Here is a 12,198-nt window from a genome sequence, read left to right as displayed (position 1 = left end):
GGGCTTTTCTCTTTGGTGCATAGAAGGATGAGAAGTGATTTGATAGATGATATACAAGATAATAAGAGGCATAGATGGAGTGATTAGCCAGAGACTTTTTCCAGAGAAGAAATGGGGGAATATCAGAGGTAAATTCTTTTTATACAGGGTGTGGTGGGTGTATGGAATGTCCTGCCAGGTGTGGCGGTAGAGATGGATACATTAGCGATATTTAAGAAACTCTTAAATATGCACAAGGATAAATGAAAAATGGAGCATGGTAGGAAGGAGGAGTTCTCAGAATGGGTTTAAAGAGTTGGCACAACATTGTGGGCTGAAGGGCCAGCTCCGTGCTGTAGTGTTCTATTTCGTATGTTCTATGTAAAGCATCCCATGGACTTATTTGGAGAGGAATATGTGAGTGGAAAGCTGTGTCTTGGTCAGTAGTCATCCCTTAATTAAGCTTTCAAAGCAGATTCTCTGATTATTATCCCATAACACTTTGGAGTACATACGTGTCTGCAGAGTTCCCCATAGCACAACACTTTAGGAGTTCCTCAGTCACAGTGACACACCTGGGGACCTTCAACTAAATGCAAGTTCCTGAAGTTTTCATCAGAACATTTGCACCATGAGGTGCATGTGCACTTGCATGTCTCACCTTTGCACTACTAGACTCACACTGAAACTGGTGGAAACTCAGTAGTGCAGTGAGAATTGGGCATATCCAGGAAGGATCAGCCTGGGTTTACACCAGTGCAGTAGGGCCAGGGACACATCAGCATCACTGGGCGATATGGCCAACATCCAGAGCTCAAAATGGCTATGAAAGCAGACTAGTGCCCCAAAGAACTTTTCATTCTGCATGGAAATGGTAGACACCATGCTTTGTGTTTCCTGTTGCACTGAGATGGCAGGGGCTGGGCAGAAACAGATAAGTGCTTCTGCCCACCTGATGTTTGGACTCCATTCTTCCAGATGAACTTGCAGAACTCGAAGATAGAGGTTCTTCCAGTGGCCCCAGGGGAAGCAGTCCATCACATCATGCACTTTGACCCTGAGGATGAGAACTATCTGTATGTGACGACTACTTACCAGGTGAGTGAATATTTAAAGTCTACCTTACCTCTATCTCTGTGGTAAAGCCAACCAAAATGCTCTAATTATTGTAAGTTGTTGCTAAAAGAGGAAGGAGGGTTCACATGCATTGCATTTGTAACTGCAGGTGTTGTTTTCTGGCCATACCAGAATCACTGGCTAATACAAAGGTCAGTATTTGCTAGCTGGCTGGGTCAGTGTAACTGATCATTTTAACAATGCATTTGGAAATTAAGGTGATGAACAACCAACAGTCATTTGCCAGCCTGGGAGCAATCAATGAGTGGTTGGTCTTTCCCAGTTTCTGGTCCTGGGATTGAGTTGTTCTCACCTAACAGGCGTAATTTATCAGTGCACTTTAACTACCATGTAAATATTGAATGGCCAGTCACAAAAAAACTCAACAGTTAAGCTTCAAAGTTAATTGAACCCACCAATCATACTGCAACCAGCAGCGATGGGTAATTTGCATTGGTATTTACCAGGCAGGAGAAATTGGAAGATAGTGAAAACCGATTGCGTGTTCCTAATATGCTAAGACATTTTGAGATTAAGGAGGAGATAGTGCTAGGTCTTCTGAAAAACATCCATGTAGGGAAGTCCCCAAGACTTGATGATATATATTCCAGAATATTGAAAGGAGCAAGTGAGGAGATTGCTGGGGCTTTGACAAAGATCTTTCATAAATCAATGCATTGAATGCGGAAGTTGAAATGTTATGTCGAAGTGGAATGTTGTGTGCAATTCTAGTCACCTACCTGAAAGAAAGAAATCAGTAAGATTGAAAGAGTATGAGAAAATTTACAAAGATGTTGCCAGGACTTCAGAACGTCAGTTATAGGGAAAGGTTGAATAGGTTAGGACTTTATTTTTTGGAGCTTAGAAGGATGAGGGGAGATTTGATGGAGGTATATAAAAATGATGAGGGATATAGATAAGGTAAATGCAAGCAGGCATTTTTCTGCTAAGGATGGGTGAGAACTAGAGGTCATAGGTTAAGGGTAAAAGGTAAAATATTTAAGAGGAACCTGAGGGGGAGCTTCCCCACTCAAGAGGGTGATGAGAGTGTGGAACGAACTGCCAGTGGAAGTAATGGATGTGGGTTTGATTTCGACATACAAGAGAAATTTGGATATGTACGCAGATGGGAAAGATATGGAGGGGCTATGGCCCAGGTGCTGGTTGATGGGACTAGGCAAAAGAGCAGTTCGACATGAACTAAATGGGCTGAAGGGCCTGTTTCTGTGCTGCAGTGCTTGTAACTTTCTGACTCCTCACTAACACCAGTCAAGGTCCCAGAGTAGCAAATATTGTGCCTTTGTTCAAGAAAGGATATAGGAATAATCCAAGTAATTATAGGTCAGTGTAGGGAAGCTGTTGGCGATAATTCTGATGGATAGAATTTCTACTCATTTGGGAAGGCATGGCCTGCAAAGGGGTAGTCAGTATGGCTTTGTGTGGGATGTGTAACGTGTTAAAATCACGATGAACTTTTTTGAGGAGGTGACAGAGGGCTTGATGAGGGCAAGGCAATGGACTTTAGTAAAGCATTTGGTAAGGTCCCTTATGGTAGGTTGATTCAGAAGATAAAAATGTATGGGATCCTGGGTGAATTGCAAGAGTGAATTTGGAACTGGCTTGCCTATAGAAGTCAGAGAGTAGGGGTGGAAGGCTGTTATTCTGGCTGGAGTTTCATGACCAGTTGTGTTCCACAAGAATCATGCTAGAACATCTGCTGTTTCTGGTATATATCAATGATTTGGATGAAAATGTAGATGTGTAGATTAGCAAGTTCATGGGTGACGTGAAGATCGGTGGGTTTGTGCAGAGTAAAAAAACTATCAAAGAATAAATCGGGATATAGATCAGTTACATATATGGGCAGAGAGTGGCAGATGGAGTTTAATCCAGGCAAGTGAGGCGTTACACTTCGGGAAGTCAAATTAAAGTAAGTTTACATTTAATGGTGGACCCCTTAATAGCTCTGAGATACAGAGTGATCTTGAGGTCCAGATCCATAGTTCACACTGAAAATAGCTACACAGGTGAATAAGGTGGTAAAGGAAGTTTATGGCATATTTGCCATCATTGGTCATTGATAGGGGTGTCAAGTATAAGATAAGAAAGTCATGCTGCAGGCCATATAAAACTTCAGTCAGACCACATTTGGAGTATTGAGTGCACTTCTGGTCACCCCGTTATAGGAAGTATTAGGACACCTTGGAGATGATACAGAAGAGATTTAGACCATAACCGTAAGACATAGGAGCAGAATTAGACTATTTGGTCCATCAAGTCTGCTCTATAGACTTGGTTTACAAGATGCTGTCTGGATTAGGAGATATGAGCGATAAGGAAATGTTCAATGAATTTGGGTTGTCTCTCCACAGCATCAGAAGCTAAGGGGAGACCAGACAAAGATTTTTAAAATTATGGGAGGTAAAGATAGGGTAGAGAGTCAGAATCTTTCACCAGGGTAGAAATGTCAAACCCCAGAGGACATGCTTTTAAGGTTCTGGGGTGGGGGAGTTTAAAGGTGATGCAAGGGGCAAGTTTTATTTTATGGAGAGACAGGTAGGTGCTGAAATTAAGTTACCAGGGGTTGTAGTGGTATTGGGCAGACTGGTGGAGATTAAGAGACCTTCAGATAGACATGAGAACAGGAAGGGAATGGAGGGATACGGATGATACACAGAAAGAGGACATTTAGCATAAATTGTCCATGAGATTGCTGCAATGTTGTGGATCAAATGGTCTGTCCAGTGCTGTACTGTTCTATGTTCTAAATGCTGTATAGATGGTTCTCTGCAATTCACTCTCATCTCTCTGCAATTTACTCTCTGCTGTTTTGTTTATGAAGCATCCAGACCCTTTGCTCAATCTGCAAACAATGCTATTCATTGTTAGTATCTGACTGAAAGACATAGACTTTTATAACTCTTCATTCTTTCCCACTTGTATTGAGCGTCATCTCCTCCCTTTCTATCTCCCAGTGCCTCATCAGTTTTCTCAATTACTCATGCTGGAAATTGTTTTTGCTCAGCATGGCTCATGTTGACACAGGAACACACTGTTCGGCACCAAGTGGACCTTCATAGACTCCAGCTGTCACCTTGCGCAAGAACAATTGTTGAAGGCTTTACTTCTTTTGTGAGCTTTCCTGTTCAGTGAATCATTGGTAAACTTGTTCCCTGGGGAATATCCCATTAGTTATTGCCCTGTTCACTGGGTGATTGGTGATTACGTTCCCTTGGGATATCCCAGTGGTCCTTTAACCACTGAATCCTCAGCTTTTCTTTCTTGCTTTTAACAGGTCAGTCGGGTGAGAGTAGCCTCCTGTGACCAGTTCCAGTCCTGCCAGGAGTGTTTGGGAGCACATGATGCCCATTGTGGATGGTGCACCTTGGAGAGCCGGTATGGTAAATTTAGGGAAATAGCCATTCTATCCTTTAAACATATTCTAAACCTCAATGGGATTGTAACTAGATCTACAAGAAATCAAATCTACAGAAACTGTATGTCTGAAATAAAAAAAGGAAATGCTGGAGGCACTCAGTAAATTAGTCAGTATCTGGAGGAGAAAGAAACAGAGACACCATTTAAAGGCAGTGACCTTTGATCAGAACTAAGCAATGAGTTGCAAGGAAAAGAGCAGGGATGGGGGGAGCAAAGGAATGTCTGTGAGAGGAAAATGTAGCAAAATGATGACAGAAGTGAAGGTTTGTTGATCACAGTTGATGTCTTGAAGTATAAACAGAGAGATGAATGAAGACAGGAGAAGAAAAGTCTTTGCTGGAACAATGAGGTAGAGATCAGCAAACTAACTGAAAATGCTGATAATGCCCAGTTTGCAGTCTTACTGTCTGTTTACATACAAGGGTCTTAGAGGTTTTGCCACCCACTTCTGCCCCAACTACAGAGAAGCACTGACAGAAATCTTTAGATATTTCTGTACTGTTTATTAAGGATGTGAGGTCAGACATAAACTGAATAAGGAAGAATGAGGAAGGAAGGAAATACTGCTTTACGTATTTGTAAAAATACTTGAAAGGAATTGTTGCAAATTATGTGATGCTGAGTATGTGTATCCGTGGGGCACATGAATACAATCAAATGTGCTTCACATCATTATTTCCATTTATAGCCAGCTCCTTAGCTTAACCTAGTGTTGTAATTAAGCATCAGCCTTCATTAAAGGAATGTCAATCATCACTAAAGCATACAAGCCAAACTGTCACCAGAGAAAAGCAAGTTGTCAATTTCACAAAATGCTATGAATATTGTGTGAATGCCTTATCAAAGAGTTATGTGTCTAGTTTATTAATGAACTGTGTATGCTTGTTTAATGTGCTGTGTAGGAGCTTGGGGAAAATTCTGATTAGTGTAGAGTGTACGAATGTCCAGTCTACCTCCTGCAAACTGCGTTATGTACCGTGTGAAAAACCTGTTGATGTGTTGGTGCTCGAGAGATTGCAGAGGCAAATCACCAGAATGTTTCCTGAATTGGTTCAGTTTAGTTTTGGGGAGAGATTGAATAGGCTGTGCTTGTTTCCGCTGGAGTGGAGGAGACCAAAGAGTTATCTAATAGAAATAAAAGGCATAGATAGTTTGAATTCTTTTCCTATGACAGAGAGGTAAAAAAAATACAAGAGCATAGGTTTAAATTGAGAAAGAATTTTCAAAGGAATCTTAGAGGATAGGTTTTTACACAGAATGGCTGATATCTTGGTGTGCTGCCAGAAGAAGTGTTAGTGTGAATATTCTCCAAAACATCTCTACTTGTTTCCCGTATCTCTTGATCAGCCAGGATTTTCTCCTCACAGAGGAGAAATATTCATCAAATATCCCAGCCAAAATCTGTGTGTACAATGTCCTGTGTATGTTACTCAAAATGGCTTCTTTGGTTTGTTAAGAGTAGGAATGCTTCTTTGTCTGCTAAGTGTTTCTCTTGCAGTTGTTTAGCTTTAGACTTGCTGATATGGGGATTGTATTCATTTGTTAACCAATGGGGATTGTATTCATTTGTTAACCAATGGGGAATGTTATTTTGTCTTGTGAGGCTGGGAGCTTGGGGGGTTTTCGCGGGTTTTCAGGGGAGTCAGGAAGAAAATGCCGAGGAAGGTGGATGTGTGCTGCACTGCTTGGTCGACCACCGGGGGTGGTCCCAGGTGCGAAAACGTGGAGGTCGGAGGAAAGTGATGAGGGGTCGAATGGTTCGATGGTTGAGCTCCAACGATGTGCACTAAACTGACTGAACTTTGATAAGTTGGCGCCTTTTGCTTTTTCTTTTCTTTCATATATATTGTATTGCCTAGTACTCTTTTAGTTTTAGTAAAATCTTTAAAGTGTATTTCATAACGGTATCTGGTGTGAATTTGATACTGTGTGCGTGTGCGAGGCATAAACTTGATTCCCACAGCACCTGCGCGTACGGAAGGTGGGGGTGGTGTGTGGCTGGATCTCATTTTCCCCTAAACATATACCAGCCTGTTGGGTGAGTGTTACATGTGGCTTCGAGGTAAGTAGACTTGCTGATCTCTAAGGGGACTTGCTCTCTCCCTAGCCACCCTTTACTCTTAATATTGCCATCAAACCTCTTTGGATTTTCCTTAACCTCATCTGCTAGATCCAACACAAATCTCACTTTGTCCTCCTGATTTCTCTCTTGTATATTCTTAGGTATATCAAGGAATTCTGTTATCCCTGGCCTACTACATTCTTCCATTTTCTTGACCAGAGCTTCAATATCTCTCATCAGCTACGGTTCCCTAAATTTGTCAGGTTTATCCTTCACCCTAATAGGAACATGCTTCCCCTGGACCCTTGCTATCTCACTCTTGAAAGCCTCCCACTAGCCATTCATTCCTTTCTTTTCAAGCAGGCTCACCCAATCAACCACTGCTAGATCCTGTCTTATCGCCACCAAAAATCAGCCCTGCCTTTGTTTGGGACCATAACCTGTGGACCAGGCATACCTTTCTCCATCACTATCTTGAAACTAATAGAGTTATGCTTATTAGATCATAGCTGTCAGGGTTGTGTCCTAAGTCCCCTCCTTTACTGTCTGTATACCCATGACTGTGTTGTCACCCACAACTTCAGTCTGCTAATTAAATTTGCTGACAGTACTACATTGATTGGCCTGCTCTCAAATAATACTGAGGCAGCCTAGAGAGAAGAAGTCATCACCCTGACACACTGGTGTCAAGAAAACAACCTCTCCCTCAATGTCGCAGAAACAAGGAGCTGGTTGTTGACTACAGGAGAAATGGTACCAATGGATCTGGGATTGAGAGGGTGAATAGCTTTAAGTTCCTCGGCATACACATCACTGAGGATCTCATGTTTAATTACGTACTGGCTGTGTTTTGTATCAAAAAGGCAGGAAGGAAGGCATAGGCAATATTGTGGTTCTGTAGGTAAGAGATGGAATTACATCTTTAGAAAGGTGACATAGGGTCAGAGAATGTTGAAACTTTGTGGGTGGAGTTAAGAAACTGCAAGGGTTAAAAAAAACATTATGGGAATCATATGGGCCTCCAAGTAGCAGCCAAGATGTGGGGTTGAGATTGCAAAGGGAGCTGGGAAAGGCATGTAATAAGGGCAATGACACAATTGTTATGGAGAACTTCAAAATGCAAGGGGATTGGGAAAATCAGGTTACTGTTGGATTGCAAGAGAGGGAATTTGTTGAATGCCTATGAGATGGCTTTTTAAAAGCAGCTTGTGCTTCAGCCAACTATGGGAAAGGCTACGTTAGATTGGGTGTTGTGTAATAACCCAGATCTCATTAGGGAGCTTAATGTAAAGGAACCCTTACGAGGCAGTGATCATAATGTGATTGAATTCATACTGCAGTTTGAGAGGGAGAAACATAACTCGCATGTATCAGTATCACATTGGAATAAAGGGAATTACAGAGGCATGAGAGAGGAGCTTGCCTAGGTGGATTGGAGGAGGATACTGGCGAGGAGGACAGCAGAGCAGAGATGGCTGAAGTTTCTGGGAATAGTTCACAAGGCACAGGAAGAAGTAGTTCTCAAATGGCAGTGGTAGGCAACCATAGCTGACAGGGGAAGTTAAGGCCTGCATAAAAGCCAAAGAAAAGACATATAAGGTAGCAAATGTGGGTGGGAAGTTGGATGATTGGAAAGCTTTTAAAATCCAACAAAAGGTAACTTAGAAAAAACTATAAGAGGGAAAAGGTGAAATATGAGGGCAGACTGGCCAATAATATAAAGCAGGATACTAATTTTTGTTTCATTTCTGTAAAGAGTAAAAGGGAGGTGAGAGTTGATATTGGATCACTGGAAAATGATGCTGGTGAGGTAGTAATTGGGGGACAAAGAAACAGCAGCTGAACTTAAGTGCTTTGCTTCAGTCTTCACTATGGAAGATACTGCTATGCGCCAGAGGTCCGTGAGTGTCAGGGAGTTGGGTTGAGTACCATTGGTATTACAAAGGAAAAAGTGCTAGGTACACTGAAAGGTCTTTAGGTAGATTAGTCACCTGAACCAGATGGACCCAGAGTATTGAGAGAGGCAGCTGAAGAGATGACTGATGCATTGGTCATGATCTTTCAAGAAGCACTGGATTCTGGCATAATGTCGGAAGACTGGGAAATTGCAAATGTCACTCCACTCTTTAAGAAGGGAGGAAGGCAAAAGAAAGGAAATTATAGTCCAGTTAGTCTAACCTCAGAAGTTCGGAAAGTCTTGAAGTTTATTAATATGAATGAGATTTCAGTGTACTTAGAAACTAACTACTTCCCCTGTCAGCTATGGTTGTCAACAAAATAGAGAGAGTATGGAGGAGATTTTCTAGAACGTTACCTGGGTTTCAGCACCTAAGTTACAGAGAAAGGTTGAACAAGTTAGGTTGAGGGAGGACTTGATAGTGGTATTTAAAATTATGAGGGGGATAGATAGAGTTGAAGTGGATAGGCTTTTTCCATTGAGAGTAGGGGAGGTTCAAGCAAGAGGACATGAGTTGAGGGTTAAGGGGCAAAAGTTTGGGGTAACACGAGGGGGAACTTCTTTACTCAAGAGAGTGGTAGCTGTGTGGAACGAGCTTCCAGTAGAAGTGGTAGAGGCAGGTTCGATTTCGTCATTAAGAAAAAAATTGGATAGGTACATGGACAGGAAAGGAATGGAGAGTTATGGGCTGAGTGCAGGTAGATGGGACTAGGTGAGAGTAGATAGATAGATAGATAGATACTTTATTCATCCCCATGGGGAAGTTCAACTTTTTTTCCAATGTCCCATACACTTGTTGTAGCAAAACTAATTACATACAATACTTAACTCAGTAAAAAATATGATATGCATCTAAATCACTATCTCAAAAAGCATTAATAATAGCCTTTAAAAAGTTCTTAAGTCCTGGCGGTTGAATTGTAAAGCCTAATGGCATTGGGGAGTATTGACCTCTTCATCCTGTCTGAGGAGCATTGCATCGATAGCAACCTGTCGCTGAAACTGCTTCTCTGTCTCTGGATGGTGCTATGTAGAGGATGTTCAGAGTTTTCCATAATTGACCGTAGCCTACTCAGCGCCCTTCGCTCAGCTACCGATGTTAAACTCTCCAGTACTTTGCCCACGACAGAGCCCGCCTTCCTTACCAGCTTATTAAGACGTGAGGCGTCCCTCTTCTTAATGCTTCCTCCCCAACACGCCACCACAAAGAAGAGGGCGCTCTCCACAACTGACCTATAGAACATCTTCAGCATCTCACTACAGACATTGAATGATGCCAACCTTCTAAGGAAGTACAGTCGACTCTGTGCCTTCCTGCACAAGGCATCTGTGTTGGCAGTCCAGTCTAGCTTCTCGTCTAACTGTACTCCCAGATACTTGTAGGTCTTAACCTGCTCCACACATTCTCCATTAATGATCACTGGCTCCATATGAGGCCTAGATCTCCTAAAGTCCACCACTATCTCCTTGGTCTTGGTGATATTGAGACGCAGGTAGTTTGAGTTTGAGTAAGCATTCGGCACGGACTAGAAGGGCCGAGATGGCCTGTTTCCGTGCTGTAATTGTTATATCAATGTTTAATTAAATTAAATTAATTTAATTAAATTAATTAATTTAATTATGTTTAATTGTTATAAAAGCAGGTACAGGGTTCTGAGTTGGATGATCAGCCATGATCATACTGAATGGCGGTGCAGGCTCGAAGGGCCGAATAGCCTACTCCTGCCCCTATTTTCTATGTTTCTATATGGTTATATGATAAAATAAGTCAAAGTCAGCATGGTTTCTGTAAAGGAAAATTTTGCCTGACAAATCTGTTAGAGTTCTTTGAGGAAGTAACCAGTAGGGTGGACAAAGGAGAGGCAATGGATGTCATTTATTTGGATTTTTAGTAAGCGTTTGATAAGGTGCCACACATGTGGTTACTGACAGCAAGGTCCTATGAAAATATGGATAGAGGAATGGCTGACAGGCAGGAGACAGCGAGTGGGAATAAAGGAGGCTGTTTCTGGTTGGCTGCCAGTGACTCCATTTCCTCAGGAGTTGGTATTAGGATTGTTGTCAATGATTTAGATAATGGAATTAATAGCTTTGTGGCAAAGCTTACAGATGATACGAAGATAGGTGGAGGGGTGGGTAGTGCTGAGGAAGCAATGAGATTTCAACAGGACTTGGACATATTGGAAGAATGGGCAAAGAAGTGGCAGATGGAATACAGTGTTGAGAAACATATGATGATGCATTTTGGTAAAAGGACCAATAGCGCAAACTATTGCCTAAATGGGGAGAAGGTTCGAACATCAGAGGTGCAAAAGGACTTGGGAGTCCTCGTGCAAGACTCTCGGAAGGTTAATTTACAGGTTGAGTCTGTGGTAAAGAAGGCAAATGCAAACTTTGGCATTTATTTCAAAGGGAATAGAATATAAAAGCAAGGAAATGTAAAGCCTCTGCATTAAGACAATTGTCAAGCCGCACTCCAGTGTATTGTCAACAGTTTTGGGCCCCATATCTCAGAAAGGATGTGTTGTCACTTGAGAGAGTCCAGAGGAGGTTCACAAGTTTGATTCTGGGAATGAAGGGGTTAACAGATGAGCATTTGGCAGCTTTGAGCCTGTACTCACTAGAATTTAGAAGAATGCGGGAGAAGTACTGAATGTGGTCAGTGGTAAAGAGGTAATGTTGATACTGCAGTACTGCGTTTGAAACCTACCAAATGTTGAAAGAACTAGATAAGGTGGACGTGGAGAGGATGTTTCCTGTGGTGGGAGTATCCAAAACCAGAGGTCAAGGCCTCAAAATTGTAGGTCAACCTTTTAGAAGAAAGGTGAGGAATTTTTTTAGACAAAGAGGAGTGAGTGAATCTGTGGAATGCTCTGCCACAGACTGCTGTGGAGGCTAAGTCCGTGGGTATATTTAAAGTGGAAATTGATCATTCATTTTGAAATTGATTGAATTGATTGGTCAGGGCCTCGAAGGATATAGCAAGAAGGCAGATGTACGGGGTTGAGTGGGATTTGAGATCAGCCATGATGAAATGGCGGAGCACACTCAATGGGCTGACTGGCCTAATACTGCTGCTATGTCTTATAGTCTAAAGGGGATGGTTGGTGAAGATGGAAAAGCAGACCAGGGAGTTAAAATGGCCATGATCTGAAATGGAAGGGGTGGGTAATATGTGATCTGTGCTAGAATCTTGTTGGAGCTGAAAGGAAATTTTGAAAGATGATCCACTGAATGTAGAGTCTGGTGGGTTGGAAGATGAGGAGCAGGGGCCCTCTGTTCTTGCACTGTCCAGGGAGAAAAAGGATAGAAGAGGAAGTTCAGGAAACAGATGAGCTATTTTAAAGAGCTTAGTTCAGTCTGGTGGGGGAGTGGGGAAAATACTCAGTTCATAAAGAAGGAACTCATTTCAAAAGTTGTGTATGTCTTAAACTGTGCTGTGTATAGTTTTTAAGTTGTTTGTGTTGTATATTGTATTTTAGTGGTTTGTGTTTTTCTCAATTTGGTATGTAGCATTTGAGCTGCCTGTTTATGTCTTAATCTCACTGGTGTTTATATGCAGTCTGCTGCATATAGTGTTTCAGTATCTTGTGTGCAACTCAATGTGCTATGTATAGTCTTCAAGTAGTTTGCACATGTCTCAGTC

General features: G+C 42.0%; 1 protein-coding gene across 1 annotated transcript in view; it reads left to right on the top strand.

Moving 5' to 3' along the window:
• The window catches only part of plxnd1 (plexin D1), a 162,427-nt gene that overhangs the window by 23,186 nt on the left and 127,043 nt on the right, over nt 1–12,198 (top strand). The window contains exons 3-4 of the mRNA XM_073072614.1: nt 958–1,077; nt 4,391–4,491. Of these exons, the coding sequence (XP_072928715.1) occupies nt 958–1,077; nt 4,391–4,491 (221 nt within the window). The remainder of the gene's footprint in view (nt 1–957; nt 1,078–4,390; nt 4,492–12,198) is intronic.

The sequence above is a fragment of the Hemitrygon akajei genome, chromosome 19, assembly GCF_048418815.1.
Source record: "Hemitrygon akajei chromosome 19, sHemAka1.3, whole genome shotgun sequence".
NCBI lineage: Eukaryota > Metazoa > Chordata > Chondrichthyes > Myliobatiformes > Dasyatidae > Hemitrygon > Hemitrygon akajei.
The sequence above is the reverse complement of the archived record's forward strand: the minus strand, read 5'-3'. Positions and strand labels throughout refer to the sequence as shown.